This window comes from Lissotriton helveticus, chromosome 5_1, assembly GCF_964261635.1.
Source record: "Lissotriton helveticus chromosome 5_1, aLisHel1.1, whole genome shotgun sequence".
NCBI lineage: Eukaryota > Metazoa > Chordata > Amphibia > Caudata > Salamandridae > Lissotriton > Lissotriton helveticus.
The window spans coordinates 849869329-849887966 of record NC_136065.1 but is presented as its reverse complement, the minus strand read 5'-3'; the positions used below and the strand labels follow the sequence as shown (position 1 = coordinate 849887966).

Sequence of the window (18638 nt, the reverse complement as noted above, 5' to 3'; positions counted from 1 at the left end):
AGGGGGATGGGACCTGCGTTGTCTTTCCATCTTGTAAACAGAAGGAACTCTACCATCTTTAATGGGCTTTGGTAATTTCCAGATGTCTGCCCATCGGGTTGTTGTGTGCCAAATCCAGCAGAAACGCTCTTTAGCCCCGAGGGACCATTAATCTCCTAGCAGATTTTGTATCCGCTGCTGCTCTCTTACTTCTTCTGTGCCTGAGTCTTGAACTGAAGTCTGCAGGAGCGGGCACCCCCTCTGCACCTCACAAAGGTTAGCTTGTGAGGACCTCCTGGACCTTCCAAATCTTCCACTTGAAGCATGCCTGACAAGACTAGTGAAAAACATGTGCAAACCACCATTTAAAGAAGATGCTAAGTTTCAAAAGGAAAACTAAAATGGAGACTACATAAACCCTGTAACATTCCAGTAACGCTGTGCATCAGTGCCAAATGTAGTTACCGTAAGGATATCCTCAGCATAGCTGCTAAGTTTTTTAGTTTCCTCATGTTTGACATTTTCTCTGGGCGTGTGTGCAACATTTCAGTGCCTTACGTGGACCACTTAGAGTAAAGCTTTATCATGAGTAGAAAAACGTGTTTAAGCAGAGGCGGCCGGCACAGGTAAGTGTGGCGGGGTGGGGGAGTCGACATATGACGGGATAAGTAAAAATAAATACAAAAATAAATAAAACCACTAATCTTGCGCTCGCCGCAATGCAGCAAGCGCAAGATAAATGGTTTTCTTTTTTTTAATTTAATTTTACTTATCCCGTCATCTGTTGACCCCCTCATCCCGCCTCACCGCTGTTACCTGAGCCAGCCGCCGCTTTGCTTAATCCAAACAATGAGATCAGTTTCAGAATTACCCTTTTTACAAAATGTAACAAGCTCCTGGAGTGCATTTATTTGCAAGGTCTCTGACCTATACTGGTAGGTGGTTTTACTCAGACTACCAACATTCTAGTGAGTACCCTAGATTGGGCCCAACATGAATAGGTAAACAATGCATAGGGCAGTAACAAGGATGGTTTCAAACAGTCCTACCGTACATTGAGTAAACATAACGTCAACAGGAGCACTTTTTCTTTTTTAATACACACTGACATTCTACACTGCAACACCAGATTAGCAATAATATGCGCCAGTACTGAAGAGGCGTCAAAGTGATTAAACATGCCATAAAGATGCCTCAATGGGCCCCATTCATGTGTGATACCTACACCAATGATTTATTTGTAGAATAATAAGTGCCTGGCAAATAACCGTGTTGCCGAATACTAAGGCTGGTAGTCTTGATTCCATCTGATATCACTTTCATCCACCACCATGTCTCCTTGCCCCATTGTCTCACTCTTGCAGGCTATTTTTTATGCTTGCTTTCTCCGTCTCTCAATATGCTTCTGTCTTTCTATTCCTCCTTCTTTTCCATTTTGTGTTCTCCCTCTCTCTTGCTTTGGGTCAAAGTCTCATGAGAAAAAATAAGTGCCACTCTCCAAAGATTAGTGACGGCGGGCCCCACCTACAACCACCTTCTCAGATTAATCACTACCTACAAATAACACAATTTTTTAGCCAAGAGCATGCACTTGCAATCTGGGACTTGTAATCCACTTTTTAAACACTCCTTAGTGGTGCACAGGGATTCCTGTGTTGTGCTGCGAGTGGGAGCTGATATGTAAAAGCGTCCCTGTGTACATTTCTGTTTGATGGACACCAACCCACTTCTCGCGGCCCCCGCTCCGCGGGCGCCGCTCGTGTGCTGAGTCACTGGCTTGAGGGAAGGGAATTGGAACTCTCTTTGGACCCTGCGGGACTGCGAGGACCAGCAGGCAGTGCGGACTCTAACCTGCCACAGCTGGTCCTCTTCCCGCCCCTACCTCCCAGCCTGTTTAAAGGAGTGAGTTGTTCTAACCCCGTTGGATTCCTGTGTTGTGCTGCGAGTGGGAGCTGATATTTAAAAGCGTCCCTGTGTACATTTCTGTTTGCTGGACACCAACCCACTTCTCGCGGCCCCCGTTCCACGGGCGCCGCTCGTGTGCTGAGTCACTGGCTTGAGGGAAGGGAATTGGAACTCTCTTTGGACTCTTCAGGACTGCGAGGACCAGCGGGCAGTGCGGACTCTAACCTGCCACAGCTGGTCCTCTTCCCACCCCTACCTCCCAGCCTGTTTAAAGGAGTGAGTTGTTCTAACCCCGTTGGATTCCTGTGTTGTGCTGCGAGTGGGAGCTGATATTTAAAAGCGTCCCTGTGTACATTACTGTTTGCTGGACACCAACCCACTTCTCGCGGCCCCCGCTCCGCGGGCGCCGCTCGTGTGCTGAGTCACTGGCTTGAGGGAAGGGAATTGGAACTCTCTTTGGACCCTGCGGGACTGCGAGGACCAGCGGGCAGTGCGGACTCTAACCTGCCACAGCTGGTCCTCTTCCCGCCCCTACCTCCCAGCCTGTTTAAAGGAGTGAGTTGTTCTAACCCCGTTGGATTCCTGTGTTGTGCTGCGAGTGGGAGCTGATATTTAAAAGCGTCCCTGTGTACATTTCTGTTTGCTGGACACCAACCCACTTCTCGCGGCCCCCGCTCCGCGGGCACCGCTCGTGTGCTGAGTCACTGGCTTGAGGGAAGGGAATTGGAACTCTCTTTGGACCCTGCGGGACTGCGAGGACCAGCGGGCAGTGCGGACTCTAACCTGCCACAGCTGGTCCTCTTCCCGCCCCTACCTCCTTTCTCTATTTAGGATAATTGGGACCCGCGCTCGCGGGATGCGCGCGGGTCGCAGCCCGGGGCGAAGCCCGGGCAAAGGGCAGGCCCTCTGAGGCCCTCAGAGGCTGAAGAAGGCTGTGCTGTGCCCACCGTTCTTAAAGAATATCCTATTTGTTATAACGTAATTTCGTAGGTCTGTGCCTGCTTTAGTGTGTATTGTTGTTCCCGCGACTCTTTGTACCCTTTCTAGATTTATTCGAAATGACGGCTAAAAAACTAAGGTCTAGGAGACTATTAGTTGGAAGGTCGTGTTCCAAAACAAAATCGAATCCCCTTCGTAGTAAGGTCAATCATGTTGCGCAACTTAAGGGCACTTGTCAGTTATTCAACCTTTGGGAAAGGGGGAAGAATAGAGCTACAACTGTAGAGTCTACTCACGATGACATGGTAAAAGCCCCCACCTCTCTGATGGAATTGAGTACTGTGGGTTTGGGGCATGAGAATAACATGGAAAAGGGAGCCATTACACTAGTTGCAGTAACGGAAGGCTTGGCCTCCTTGGACAATTGTGTGTCTCCCTCCTTGTATGCATCAAAGGATAAAAATAAACAATCCCTTCTCCCCCTACAAACCCCTCCTGAAGCTATCTTACAAGTGGCGGGGGTGATAGAACATGTTTCTCTTCCTAAAACTAGTGAGCCTCCATCTAAACACCATGAACCTAGCCCTTCTTCTCCTAGAGGAGTGTATAATAATGACCTATCCTCTTCTGATTTGGATATAGAGCTCTGTAGGAGATATATTGAGGTTGATACTGATAAGGCTAGGGATTTTACAAAAACTCCTGTAACATCAGTTCCACCTGTTCTCCATCTTTATAGCAGTACTCCCTCGAATATCTCCCAGTTAAATACTTCGACGACCTCTAACCTTAACATAACTGGTATTGATGCCACGCTTCCGCCTAGGTTGGATAAACCTGTCTCCGACTGTCTATCTTCTCTTGAACATTTGCTTTCTTCCATTCTGTCATTATTAGAAAAATGTGTTGGGGGCTCCGACTGTGTACTGGAAACAGTCACCCAAATACTGAAGGTCTTATTGCACAACAGACACGAGAAGAAAATCAGCCCAATCTTAGAGGTTGATGGAGAAGATCTTGTAGAGCAGAAAGTCCCTAAGACAGAGAATGGGACTTCTAATATTTCCCATCTATCTAACGATAGGGAACAATTAGTTCTCCCACTGAGAACCCCTGTCTCAAACTGTATAGTTGATTTTTTTCCAGTAATAGAGGTCTTAGAAGAAATGGTGTCAAAGGAAGGTACAGAACTCCCTCCAACAATAGAGGCTCCACACAAAACGGATCCTAAGGAAAGCAAAGAACTCTTCCCGATTTTTAATAAACAGCAGAGTGAGGGAGACAAGGAGGTTCCAGAACCAGAAGGCAATAGAAAAAAGGAAAATTCAGGGAAAGTTAAAAAGAATGGGGAAAAAAAGAGGAGACTAATTAGAAGAATCGAAAAAAATTGGCGGAGAAAAATTCTTTTGGGAGAAAACCTGAAACGCTTTCAAATAAAGAATCACATCAGGTCTCCCTGTTGGTATTAAAAGATGAAAGTGAGGACGTAAAAGGAGCTGTGGATACCTCAATCCCCGTAGTAAAAATATCTGTCCCCTTACCATCAATTCCTTGTTCTTTTGGTGGGCTCTATACGGTTAAAAGGGATTTGTTAAACTCAGTTCCTCAGAAAAATGAGATTATTTTTACAGGCTCTGCTTCCTCAGCTCTTAATCCTTTGGCCAGTCCCTACTCCAATAAAAGGGAAGGAGTAGTGGTTTGTCAAAAACCTCCCGAAATACCTTAGGAGGAAAGTGTCGATACCCTTACTCTTGACTTCTTCCCCCTATTTGATGCTGATTGCATCTTAAATAGATCATTACTCCTCAAATATTTTCAGAAATCAACAAATCTGAAATTACTACAAACTGCAGATATAGACTTAGTACGGATTCTGAAGACAGAGGGTGGAAATCTAACGAGGGTAAAGTTCTATTCTAAATTAGTAGTAAATCTAATTCTACAACGGTCGGAAGATTTCCAGAGTAGAGGGATCGACGTTATGCCCTTTTGGGGGAATTTCCCCTTTGGTAGACCTGCTAAGTCTTCAAGGCCTTTAGGGTCTTCTTTATCTTTCTTGCAGGTAGCCTCTGGAAATGTAGAACAGTCTGGTTGTTTTGATGATTTGAAAATTTGCATATCAAAAGATCTCCGTCTTGTATCTTACTCTAATCCTCCTATGCCCCCCCCCCCCCCAGGATAAGGTTGTGGATGAAAATCTCCGTTGGAACTGGTTACCTGGTGTTCTGTCGAGGAAATTGACTATTAAGTACCCGCTCCATCCTCATCTTTAGCGACAATATAACAATACTATCTTGGAATTCTGCTGGGTTGAAGAATTGCCCTGAGAAAATTCAATTCCTCCTGTCTTTAAAAGCCAGTGTGATTTGTCTCCAGGAGACGTGGTGTTCGGAAAAAATTCAGATAGGAAGGGATTATTTTGTACTGGAGGGTTGCGCTGTCCCCTCCAGGAGAGGCCATGCTAGCGGGGGTATTGCCTGTCTATTATCCAACCCGATAAAATGGAATTTCTCTCACTATTTGGATCCTTGTAACCTTTTTCAGGCTGTAACGTTGTTTAGTTATGACAATGTTGTTGCGCCTAAACCTTTAGTCTTGATCAACGCTTATATTCCCCCCGAAGTTAGTTTTAACGTAACTTTAAAAAGGGTTTTTGTCTATATTCAGAGTATTAGGGAGAAATCCCCTCCTCCTAATATAATCCTAGTAGGGGACTTTAATTGTAAAATCTCTAATTTAAGTATGAGCCTGTTTCGTGATAAATATAAAGAAGAATCATTACAGATCCCCCAAGCTCTCTTCTCTGAGAATATTAAAACAAACAAGCGAGGGAAGATACTTCTCAAAGAACTGTCCGATATGGACGGGATCATAGCGAATGGAAGGCTCCCCTCTGATTCCCCTGCAAATTTCACCCATAAATCTTATCAGGGAGAATCCATATTAGATTTTGTGATAGTAGAGAGTTCTACCTTTGCCTTATTAAAGGATCGTAGGGTTATTGAAACCCTTTTTAGCGACCACAAAATACTTTCTACCTCTGTGAACATAAACCCTCCCAAACCAGACCAATGGTCACTTAATAGTGATCTGGTAAGTTTTGGAGCGAAATCAGGAAGGTGCTATTAGAACACAAAAGCTGAACGAGAGTTGGAGGGTGTTCTTGATGTTGCAATTAATGACCTTGCTATTTGGCACGGTTTTGAAATTGTGTGCTTCCTAGACTTTATGAAGGTAGGGATTTCGGTGGCTAAAAAACCAAATAAGAAAAGGTGTTTTGCAATACCCTCTAGCCCCCTGCGTCTACTTAATATAGAAATAAATAAGTTAGTAAGGGAACAATATCTGTGTAAATCGGCAGAAGGATCGTGTAGAGTAGCCTTACTAAAAAGAATGAGGAGAAGGTTACAGGCAAAATTACGAAAAGAAGGGGAGGTTATTATTTGGATAAAACTAAGAGAGGCTGCCTTTAATGGAGAAATGAGACAGTTCTGGTCCCTCATAGGTGAGGGCTGTGGAGCAAGAACAAGACCGCTTCCTATCCCCATTGAAGAACAAATATGGGTGGATTATGTCACAGCCCTTTACGCAAGTAATGGGTTCCCCGTATAGGTTTTATTGAGAATAGTCAGCCTTTGGTCCCTTTATCTGAAAAGGATATTGAATTAGCAATTAAGGAAATGCGTTCTTCCGGGGCAATGGGGCCGGATGAACTTCCAATCTCTGTCCTAAAGCAAAGTAGTGCAAAATGGAGCAAATTGTTAATCCCCGTGTTTAACACTTGCTTTTCCAGCGGAAAGATTCTTCCCCCGTGGAAAGGGAGTATTCTGGTGCCCCTTTTTAAAAAGGGTGACCGGCTATCTCCCCAAAATTTTCGCCAAATTGCCCTTTTGGATGCAATTGGCAAAGTCTTTGCAAGATGCCTTTTGAAACGAATTAACGATTGGGTGGATCAAGCTAATATACTTCCTCTTGAGCAGACGGGATTCCGAAAGAACCATGGCACCATGGATAACTTAACAGCTCTGCAAGTAATAACCGATAAATATATCAGGGTCAGAGGAGGGAGAGTCTATGCAGCCTTCATAGACTTCTCCACGGCTTTTGATAAAGTTGATCGTTATTTGCTGTGGAAGAAACTACTTACTTTTGGTATGCCAGCTCGGCTGCTAAATCTAGTTCAGGACCTCCATTCTGATACCTGGTGCAGAGTATTGTTGGGAGGAGAGAGGCCTATCCCAAGCAATCCCCTCAGCCAATGGTCTTAAACAGGGCTGTTTATTAGCTCCACTATTGTTTTCCCTTTATGTTTGTGACCTCCCCCAGACTTTATCCTTAAGCGAAGGAATTGCCCCCATTTTAGGGGATAAACCGGTTGCATGCTTAATGTATGCAGATGATATATTACTTTTAGATCTTACTCCGAAAGGACTTAATAATCGTCTGCATGCATTGCATGTATTTGCCGAGTCCCACTATTTGAAGATCAACATCTCTAAAAGCAAGGTAATGTGTATGATGGGGAAGAAAAAATAGAAATCTGGGAATTTTAGTTGGTCTTTAGGCAGTGATAAGCTGGAAATTGTAAAATCCTATGTTTTTTTAGGGAAAATAGTATGCGGTAACTTGAGCGAAAAGGCTCACATAGATAACAACATTTGGAAGGCCAAGACACAGGGTAATGGATTGAGTACTCTTTATAAAGCCACTGGCAAAATACATTTTGTCCATTTGCTAGAGGCCTTCCGAGCAAAAATTCCAGCCTCTCTGCTTTATGGCATCGAGCTTATTGACTTGGGGCAATGGGGATTTTTAGATACCATCGAGGGCAGACTTTTGCGACATCTAACTACGGTCAATAATGCTTGTACAGTGGAATCTCTTAGACTTGAATTTGGCATACGAAGTAGTTGGGTTCAGGCCCTGGCGGGAGTAATACGTTGGGTCTCTTGCTTAGCCAAGGGTAAACCGGCCACTTTAAGATTTCTTATTAAAAAAGAATTATTGGGTTCCCTAAAAGAATATTCCTTACTTATAAAGAATTTCAGAAAGGCTGTTACATTACTGGAATTGGAGGAATCAACTCTTTTTTTGCTATCTTCACATCAGCTAAAGTCGACCCTAAGACTGGCTACATGGGAGCTAAGTTTTAGGAGGGACAGAGATGCCCTTATTACAAAGAAAGGTGCTACGCAGGTTGTCAATTCTTACTTATTTAAACACATACAACCTTATGCCTCTTGGAACCTCCCTCACGGCCTACGCCGTTTTTGGTTCCTCTTGAGGCAAGATCTCCTCCCTTTAAATAAATTACTAGCTAGATGGTATGGTTCTTCCGATAAATGTAATTTATGCAACAACAATAATTCGATCCAGGATATTGCCCATATCCTTTTCATATGCCCTGCCCTAATGGTCATCGCCGAAAGTGGGTGAGACCAATTTGTTTACAATCAAGCATTTTATCTGCCAAATCTTTAATCGATGCTATCCTTAACCCCCCCAATGAAATGTTTTGTTACAGAATCTTTAACTTTTTTAAATGTTTCTTAGAATTATATTAACGGATATGATTTCCATATTCCAGTTTCTGTGTTTATAGAATGTATTTTAAGGATTTTATGTTTTGTAATTTTTGTTGTTTTTTATGCTTTGCTTATATGTGGATCTCAATTGAGTTCCAAATCATATATTAATAACAAATTGAATTGAATTGGTGCAAAAAGTAATGCAAACACTTACTAGAGTGTAGCAAAGAGTGAACCTCATTGTGCAGCGATGCCCCCGCAACAATACATGGAGGGCATCCATCAGTCCAGCATTGGTCAGATCAGCTTATAAAGGATGGAAAAGTGATACTCACTGTAGCACAGTATTGAGTGTAGCGCCCTCTTGTTTCCCCCTGGCCCCCTCCACACACTGGTTATCAATAAACTGCAACAGAGCCTGCATTTAATTTTTCAACATTAGGGGGCCAAAACACCCCACCGGACGGCCTTTTACCCCCTGCCAAATTAGCATGGCGGGGGGTACCGCGGCGGACGGAAAGACCGTCCGCTGTTTTTCCACCGGTAGGCAATCGTCAACGATTGCCTACCGGGCGGAAAAGGCTTCCAATATGGTGGCGGTGCCTGCCAATTTATGATGTTGACGGTATAATGCCTTTTCATGGCGCCATGGAAAGGCATGCAGTGTTTACTTTGGGGCACCGTTGCGGGCCCGGGGGGGTGTGGGGGGATGAACATGGGCGGTACCCATGGTACCCCCCAACATTAGCATACACAAGGTGGCAGGCACCGTGCGGTGCCTGTCACGTTGTGCATACCAATGCACAACATGCATATATTGCATTGCGGCGGGTGCTGCTTACAGCACCCCCCGCCACAATGCAATATATGCGGGATGCCACCGCCACCGTGACGGTGGCATCCTAATTGCCATGGCGGGACTACCGCACCTCTGGCAGTCGGTCCTGTGTATCGTTACGGTAGCGGGCGGACAAAGTTTGCCCGCCATCGTACTGGACCCCTAGGTGTTGACCTGCTCAGTCCCCAAGGGGGCGTTTGGGCCTGGTGACAAATAGAAAGGACTGTAAACACATTTCCGTTGATGCAACTCTCTAGAGATAGAGAGCTAATGCTAAAGTCCAGAGTGCCCAGTTGGGAACAGTGTTCACCTTACAAGACTGTAGACCTGGCCCAATTCCAACAGAGGGAGCCATTAGGATGGCGTGCGGACTTTGCCCGCCCGCCATCCCCACGGTACTTGGGACCACCCGCCATAAGGACGGGGATCCCGTGGAGGTATTAGAATGCGCCCGCCACAGTGGCGGGCGCATCCTGCATTTTTAACATTGTGGCGGGCGGTGCTCTCAGCATACCCCGCCACAATGCTAAAAAAGCATGTATGTATTTGCATACACAAAGCGGCAGGCACTGCGCGGTGCCTGCTGCTTTGTGTATGCAAATGCTGGGGGGTACCACAGGTACACCCCATGTGCACCCCCACCTCGCCTTCACTCCGGGGGCCTGCAGGGGGGCCCCCGAAGTGAAGACCGCCTGCCATTCCGTGGCGGCCGCCACAGAAAGGCATCTGTTGCAGCCCATACTAATATGATTGGCGGTGTCTGATAGACATCGGCACCATATTAAACCTTTTCCACCCCGGTTGCAAGGCGACCGGGGCGGAAAAGCAGCGGGCGGTCTTTCCGTCCGCCACGGATCCCCCAGCCATGCTAATATGGTGGGGGTCATTCTGGTTAGGATGGTGGGCGGATTGCCCCCGCCAGGCCGGAGGTGGCTACCGCCAGCCTGGCAGGGGCAATCCGCCCGCCATCCTAATGGGCCCCAGAGTTATTTTCAAAATATTTCTCCACATTTTGAGATCCAACAAGAAGATTGTTTAGACATATTTCGTCACGAACCAAAAAAGAAAGAACGTGAACACACTGAAATGGTAGATAGAACTCACATGCTTTTGATATGCCCTGGCATTTTATTTCTTCTTTTTATTTTGCTCCCACAGAGTCCCTGAGTCGCCACTTGGCGTGTCTGAAGCTGTCCGAGTCGGAACCCGAGGAGCAGGTCCTGGAAAGCTTGAATACGGTCCTTCTGGCGCTTGATGAAGACAGTACGTATTTCGCTAGACATTTCTTCCCTATTTCGTAACACAATGCAAGTAAACCTGTCTCACTAATAACTACTCCTTAGATATGTCATTTTACAGTCCATTGTCAATGTGAACCAGAAGTAAATTGCACAGTGGAGCAGTGCGGCGATCGCAGAGAAATGTGTGAACCTGTGGGTTAGAGATTATATTGAAGCTGAGGCAGACGCCTCCTTCTTTCCGCTGTGGACAAATGAGTGTGTGACGTGTGCATGCTCTTAGTGCCTATATAGGCAACCCTCCTCACCTTCGCAGAACCTAACATGCAATTGGAATAAATAAATCACACAAGGCGGTGTGCCGGATCAATGACAGAATATCAACATCAAAAAGATCAAGGTACAAAAATATTGCTGCAAAAATATCGTTGTCCAGAATATTGAAGTTCAATCCACATAATGGTAAGTACAAAAATATCGAAAAAATATATAGTTCTCTAAAATGTTGTTGTTAAAAATATTGTTTTTTTATGTTTAGAAAAGAACGTAAAATCAAGGAAATAATATATACAATTAAAAAAACATAGAATTATTAGAAAATGTTTAAAATTATAAGTATTACATATAGGGGCCGTATCCGATTTGGTAAAATCCCGTACGAATAGCCGTAAGGAGCATTTTTCCCGTACAAATTGTACCCTCGAACGTACCCGTACGTACGATGTAGTACGATGCGTACCCAAAGCAGTTCTCCGTCCGAATCGTACCAAAGCCTGTATGACTCAATTATCCGTACGAATTGCATTCGGAACGCGCAGTACGCGATTTCCATACGGATCAAAGCATCATTTTCCGACCCAGCAAGTACGATTCGTCCAGTCAACACTCCCTACGACTCTTTTTTTACGAGAGCTCAAAACGTCCGGAACAGCAGAATTCGACTTGAAATGCGTGCAAAACGGACCCCCGGTACGCTTTGTACACCCCATGATCTTAGGGGTACGGTTCGTATACCTACGATCATGAGGTACGGTTCGTACACCCCATGATCGTAGGGGTACGGTTCGTACACCTATGATCATGGGGTACGGTTCGTACACCCCATGATCGTAGGTGTGCGAACCGCACCCCTACGATCATGGGGTGTACGAACCGTACCCTATGTGATTGTGTGGCTCCCCGTATTAATTGCTCATACGCGACGTTTACCGTACGAAACGGGTACTCATTCCCCGGTCCGGATCGTACATGTCGGGTCGTACGGCATGTTTACGGTTCGTACGCTTCACTTTCAGGTCCGTATCGTACGGATTTTCCCTTGCTTTTCGTACGGTTCGCAACGATTCGGACATATTTTTTTACTACGGATTGTATTATGCGATTCGGACGGATTTGTACGATTCGTACCGAAACGGCTACGAGTTTGAAGTTTGAATCGTCGTACGGATTTGTTTCCCGAATCGGAATCGACCCCATAATGTAAAAAATACTAAACATACATTTATATAAAATATAAAATATATAGTTACTTAATAATATTAATACATAATTATTTTATTAAATTATAAATTGTTAGAATATATTAAAAATTATAAATACATATAGATACACATACACCAATAAAATGAAAATAAAATATATATACCATAAATTAAAATAATAAAATATTTTTTATCTTTTTTAAATATATTTTACACTATAATAACTGAAACAGTAGAGAAAATATTGGATAGCGGAGAGGTAAAAATGACTATTCTTACTCGAGTGAGTGCAACAGTAAGGAAAGTATTGGATAGCCTAGGGGTAAAAATTACTATTCCCACTCCAGTGAGTGCAACAGTAGGGAAAGTGTTGGATAGCATGGGGGTAAAAATCACTATTGCCACTCCAGAGACTTCAACAGTAGGGAAAGTGTTGGATAGCATAGGGGTAAAAATTACTATTCCCACTCCAAGGAGTGCAACAGTAGGGAAAGTGTGGATAGCAGAGGGGTAAAAATTACTATTTTCACTCCAGTGAGTTCACCAGTAGTGAAAGTGTTGGATAGTGGAGGGGTAAAGATTACTATTCCCACTCCATTGAGTGCAACAGTAGGGAAAGTATGGGATAGCGTAGGGGTAAAAATTACCGTTCCCACTCCAGAGAATGCAACGGTAGAGAAAGTGTTGGATAGCGTAGAGGTACAATTTACTATTCCCACTCCAGAGAGTGCAACAGTAGGGAAAGTGTTGGATAGTGGAGAGGAATAATTTACTATTCCCACTCCAGTAAATTAATTAAAAGTAATTAACAAACAATTAATTAATTAATTTTTTTTTACCTCCCACCATATTCCCCTATAAATGACACCACCAATGTTGTAAAACATAACACTATTAACATAATTCATTTATAATTAATTCATTCATTATTTAAGATTAGCAAACAATTTAAAAACAATGAATAATAATTTAATTCACACAATTAACGGTATGAATCCATATAAAATACATTTAATAATACATTTTTAAAAATAATATAGAAATTAAATTACTTCCCAGCCTACTCCCATATCAACACACAACCCACTCCTAAAAAATCACACAAATAACATAATTAAAAATTAATTAATAATTATGAATAACCAATTAATAAATAATTAACAATATATTATTTACCACAATTTACAATATAAGTTTTTAAATACATAAATAATAATATAAATATATTAATTAATATTGTTAATGTTAATGAGACTTATTGAGCGCACAAATACCCGGGGGTTTCTTGGCGGTATTGACTGCAGTATTCACTCCCAGGTAATCAGTTCTGGGAAAGCCACATTTTTAACCTTTTCCTAAAGATGGTGAGGGAGGCTGCTACTCTGAGCTCGGCTGGTAGCGTGTTCCACAGTTTTGTGGTGCCATTAGAGAGACTTCGGACACCCCAACCCATGGTGCGTATTCTAGGTACTTTCAACAGTCCTGTGCTTGAGGACCGCAGTTGTCTGGCTGGTTGATACCAGAAGAATAGCTTTTAAGCGATAAAGGTGGGGGAGAGGGGTTGGCCTAACGGCTAAGGCGCTCGACCTCGGACCTGGGGATCTGGGTTCGAGTCTCGGTAACGACGCCAATAACCCCCTGTGATTCTGGGCAAATCACTTAATCTCCCCGTGCCTAAAAAAAATGAAAATGTGTCCTCATGTAACGTAACTGGTGCTATGTAAAGCGCTCTGATAACTGATTCGGTTCGGTTCTAGTTTGCGCTATATAAAAACTCCCCCAAAAAAAAAAAAAGGTCCTGTGCTATTCAAAGCCTTGAATGCTAAGCAGAGAGCTTTAAACTGAATTCGTTTAGCCACTGGAAGCCAGTGGAGTCGGCGTATTTCCTTAAAAATTTTGTCGTATTTGGGAATGTTAACCAACATCCGAGCAGCTGTATTTTGAATAGTCTGAAGTTTTTTAAGAAAATGCTTATGCATGCCCAGGTAGAGAGTGTTGCAATAGTCTTGTTTAGCCACGACCAGTGCGCTAACTACCAACTTTCTGGAGTCCTTAAGGATGTATGGCATGATTTTATTAAGTATTTTTATCAGAAAATGGGAGGCGGTGACAATAACATTGGTCCGATGTGAAAGTGCTAGCTTATTATCAATCCGCACTCCTAAATTTTTTGCCTTTTGCACTGGTTAGGGTGCATCGCCCATCTCTGCCGGCCACCAAAGATTGTCCCATCTAGGTTTTAAGTCCCTAAAGATGATAATCTCGGTCTTTTCAGAGTTAAGCCTCAGTCAGTGCAATCCCATCCATCTATCGACTTCTCTCATACAGTTCTAAAACTGTAGAGAGGGTGTAGTTTGTTTATTATATACTGCTACGAAATTACTTCCCACCCTACTCCCCGATAAACCCACAACACGCTCCTAAAAAAATAACACTATTTATATATTTACCTATTAATTATTAATACTTAACAAACAATTAATTACGAATTAATAATAACATATGTACCACAATTAACCATATAAAATAATAAATACTTAATTATTAATTAATAGAAATTATTAATTAATTATTTATAAACAAATTACTTTCCACCCTATTCCCCTATAAACCCACAACCCACTCCTAAAAAAATAACACAATTAAGATATTTACAAAATAATTAATAATGATTAACAACCAATTAATAACTAATTGATAATAAATTAATTAACACAGTTAACAATATAAAATATAAAATATATAAATATGAATTAATAAGACATATTAATTAATTCATTATAATTAAATTACTTCCCACCTTATTCCCCTATAAACTGACAACCCGCTACTGAATAAAAACACAAAATTTATTTACAAATAATAAATAATTTCTACAAAATATTATGGATTTCCTATAATTAAATTACTTCCCACCCTATTCCCCTATAAACCCACAACCCACTACAGAACTAAAACGCAAAATCTACTTTAATAAAAATGTAATAACTTCTAAAAATTTAACACATATATTAAAAAAAATACAATACTTAACCAAAAATATAGAACACATACATCTAAAATTCATAACACTAATATAAACATCGATATATTTAACAACGATATTTTTACAAACAATATTTCTGACTCCGATATTAACAAAAACAATATTTCTTACCTTTATGTCGATATACTGGTCACCGATAATCTTGATGTCGATATTCTGTCCCTTCGATATTTCCAACTCGATATTTTTGTACTTCAAAAATAAAAACTCGATATTATGTCTGTGCACTGGTGTGCCTAAGTGGCACTAAGGTGGCCGCCCTTTTAGGTGGCCCACTGCGTGAGCCGCAGGCAGCCTCATTTCAGCCATCGGACATCTCTGTGCTGTGTAAGTGGCCCCATACCCATGGGCATTTGGCTCACCCGCTGGTGATGATAGCCACGGCTACCTGATCGGGGCAAGTTGCTGTACGCACCTGGGGCCGTATTACAGAAGGTGCCCCGGGGCGTAACAGGAGTTTGCGTCTACTTTGCGCACTTTGGTACTATAGAAGGGGGTGCAGATGCTTGTGCCCCCCTTCTATAATACCGATAACGCTGGCACACTTAATGCACCAGCGCTATCAACAGAGGGTGTTCCCTCATTTGCATAGGGGCGTGCCCTATGCAAATGAGGGCATTCCTTTGACTCGGCACCCGTGCGATATTACAAACGCGGGCGCAGAGTAAAAGAAGCCCTCAGGAAGCGCACTGACAGTGTGTCAGTTAAAAGGTGTCGCAGTGTCAGTGCACCTCCTGACAGCAGCCTTCTGCAGGGGGTAAAGGGCGTCCCATGGACCCCCCCAGACATCCCCTTGCAGGCTGGTGCTGACTGCACCTGCCTGCAAGGGGATCTCTAATCCCCTTTGAAAGTGCAGGCAGGTGCCGCCTGCACTGTGAATACAATGAACGGCTGCTCTGTTTTCACCTGAATTTGCTGCCCCCAGGGCAGCGCGAATTCGCGCCTGCCCTGGGGGCAATGATAATGTGTAATAAGCCTCTGGTGAAGGGAGGCGGTCCTCTAAACATTAGACTGTAGTAAGTCACGAAAATAGTTTTTATTTCTACGGAAACTAATTGTCTCTTACTGTCATCTTGTCAAGAATGAGGTTTCACTTTTTTTCTTTTTTATTCTTGATGTCTAAATGGAAAGAAGTGGAAAATAATGTGTCGCAAAACCCATCTAGATTGTTTGTGTGGACAGTTGAATCGTTTAATTGGTTTTACTATAGTCTTGTTTGGTGCTCTATTTTCAGAAGGTGGATTTTCTTCTCTCCTTTCCATAACAGGCTAACAAGGAAAGTGAGATGCAAAGTATGTTGTGGATTAAGCAGATAAACAGGCCGTCAAGGACACCACAGATTCAAAATGCACATTAGGAGATTAGACATAAGGACGAAAGCTCTAAGTTTTCTGAACCTACAACTGTTAGACCACCATTTGATGCTACTCTTCTTTACTTTATTGTTGGCCCCCTTCTTAGCCCGCTATGTATTAGCTGTTGTTTTATTCTCCTTTGACCCCTTTGTACTGTAATTATTCATGTTTCTTATTCTTTTTAGGTTTTGCCTGGCGAAAGCTGCGCTCTGCGCAGCTTTTTCGCGCAGGCGAAAACCTAATGAGAACTGTAGTGTGGGTTTGGGTCGGCCCTCGTCATTCATTGGCTGGCTCCATAAATGGAGCCTAGCCATTGGACGAGGGGCCTGTCCGTCAATGCCGGACCAGATTCGGGGGCGTTCCCGAGATTCTTTGGCTTTTGCCGACGTCACGCGACGTCAGCCGAAAGCCGGGAACGCCCCCGAATCTGGTCCGCCATTGAAGGCACCCGGAAGAAGTCCAGGTGAGTGCTTGCTTTTTTTTGTTGCTTTTTACCGCTGCCTCGGCTCCCGTTCCCGCCCCCCTACCACTGCCTCGCTCTCTGTGTCTCCCCGGCCCTGTTCCCGCCCCCCTACCGTCTTCCCGCCCCCCTCCCGCTGCTTCTCACTCCAACAACCGCGAGGATCAGAGCACTGCTGTCTATTGTGCGGCTGCCCCCGGCAGGTGACAGCGGACCCCCAGCTGGGCTCTCAACCCACCCCCTTCGCCGGGATCTTTCAGGCATAGCCCACGCCCCCCATCACACACACATCCCCGTCCCTGCCAGCCAGGCCGTGGCAGGGCGCCTCTGCTTTATAGCGCCTATCAGTGCTTTGTATTTGTGTGATAGCGCTTTTACCTACAGCCCCCACCCCCGGCGACATACCTCCGTCCTCCCCGCATCCAGAGCCCTCGCCCCGCTGCCTGGGTCCTCCGCGCTCTGAGCCCGCCGGTCACTCGTGGAGCAGGCTGCAGATGCGGCAGAGAGGTTAACTCTTGCCGGTCCGCGGTGCAGACAATGCTCCAGCCTGAAACAGCTGAGCTCTGGCCAAGGCTGGATGGCGGGGGAGGGGGAAACCATGGATACACCGATATCAAGGTGGTGTCGGGGGCACGCGGGTGGACAGGACGGGCTGGGGCTACCATATGCCATCGTCTGCACAGAGAAATGTCAAGTCCTAATTAAAACATAGTGTTGCATGCTACCTTATGCTACAATAAATACTGTACATATTTGCTTCACGAGTGCTGTGCTCCTTGGGGTCTCTCCTGCCTCTCCCTCTGAGCACAGGACACTTCGCCACAAAAAATAAAATACACGTGCAGATCGCGTGACCGGGAGCAATCGTCCACCGCGACGTGAGCACTGCACACACCGCCATGTGTGCTCTGGTGCACGCACTGACTCCATCTCGTCCATAATCATTAAAATAACATGCAACCCGTGTGAACGGGAGCAGTCACCCGTTCTGTGAGCGATCTACACGTTAGCATGTGTGCTCCGGTGCATGCACCAAGCAGGCTCGTCCATAAGCAGTAAAATAATGCACATCCCTTGTTCACAGCTCTATGAGCGCCGTACCGCCACCATGTGTGATCTTGTGCACGCCCTGAGTCCACCCCGCCCATGAACAGTAAAATTGCGTGCAGCCCCTATGAATGGGATGGAAACTAGGAATACCCTAACCTTTTCTTACTGCCCTTCTTCTGTACTGCCTCCTTCCCTTCTGTTTCTTCATCAACCATATGATTCTCCACTCGCCTGTCTCTTCCCCCAACATTCTGTTTTTCCTATACCCTTCTCTCCCCATACCCTTCTGTCTCCTCCATGCCCATCGGTCACTTTCCTTGCCCATCTGTTTCTTCCCAGCCTTTCTGTCTTTAATACGGCTCCTGTTTCTACCTTTCCCATCCTTCACTCCACTTGCCCTTCTGCTTTTCCCCTTGCCCTTCTGTTTCTCCCCTTGCCCTTCTGCTTTTCCCCCTGCCGTCCTGTCTTTCTGTCTTTACCCGTGTTTGGTCTGTACTCCTGCCCTGCTGTTTCTGCTCTGCCTTCCTGTCTTTCCTGTGCTTCCGTCTCTACCTCTGCCTCCGTCTCTTCTGCCTCCGTCTCTACCTCTGCCTTTCTGTTTCTCCTCGACATTTGTATCTTTACCCATGCTTCTCTTTCACCCCTGCACTTTTGTCTGTTCCCCTCCAATTCTGTTTCTCTCCGGGCCTTAGTCTTTACCCATGCATCTGTCTCCACCCCTGCCCTTTTGTTACCACGCCCTTCTGCTTTAGTCATGCCGGTCTATCACTCCCCTGACCCCCTGTCCAGGGCACAAGTCCTAACCAAGCATTTGCAATG

At 44.5% G+C, this 18638-nt stretch overlaps 1 protein-coding gene across 1 annotated transcript in view; it reads left to right on the top strand.

Moving 5' to 3' along the window:
- Nucleotides 1–18638, top strand: part of LOC144753418 (rap1 GTPase-GDP dissociation stimulator 1-like) — a 591335-nt gene that overhangs the window by 162752 nt on the left and 409945 nt on the right. The window contains exon 2 of the mRNA XM_078641113.1: nt 10348–10452. Within this exon, the coding sequence (XP_078497239.1) occupies nt 10348–10452 (105 nt within the window). The remainder of the gene's footprint in view (nt 1–10347; nt 10453–18638) is intronic.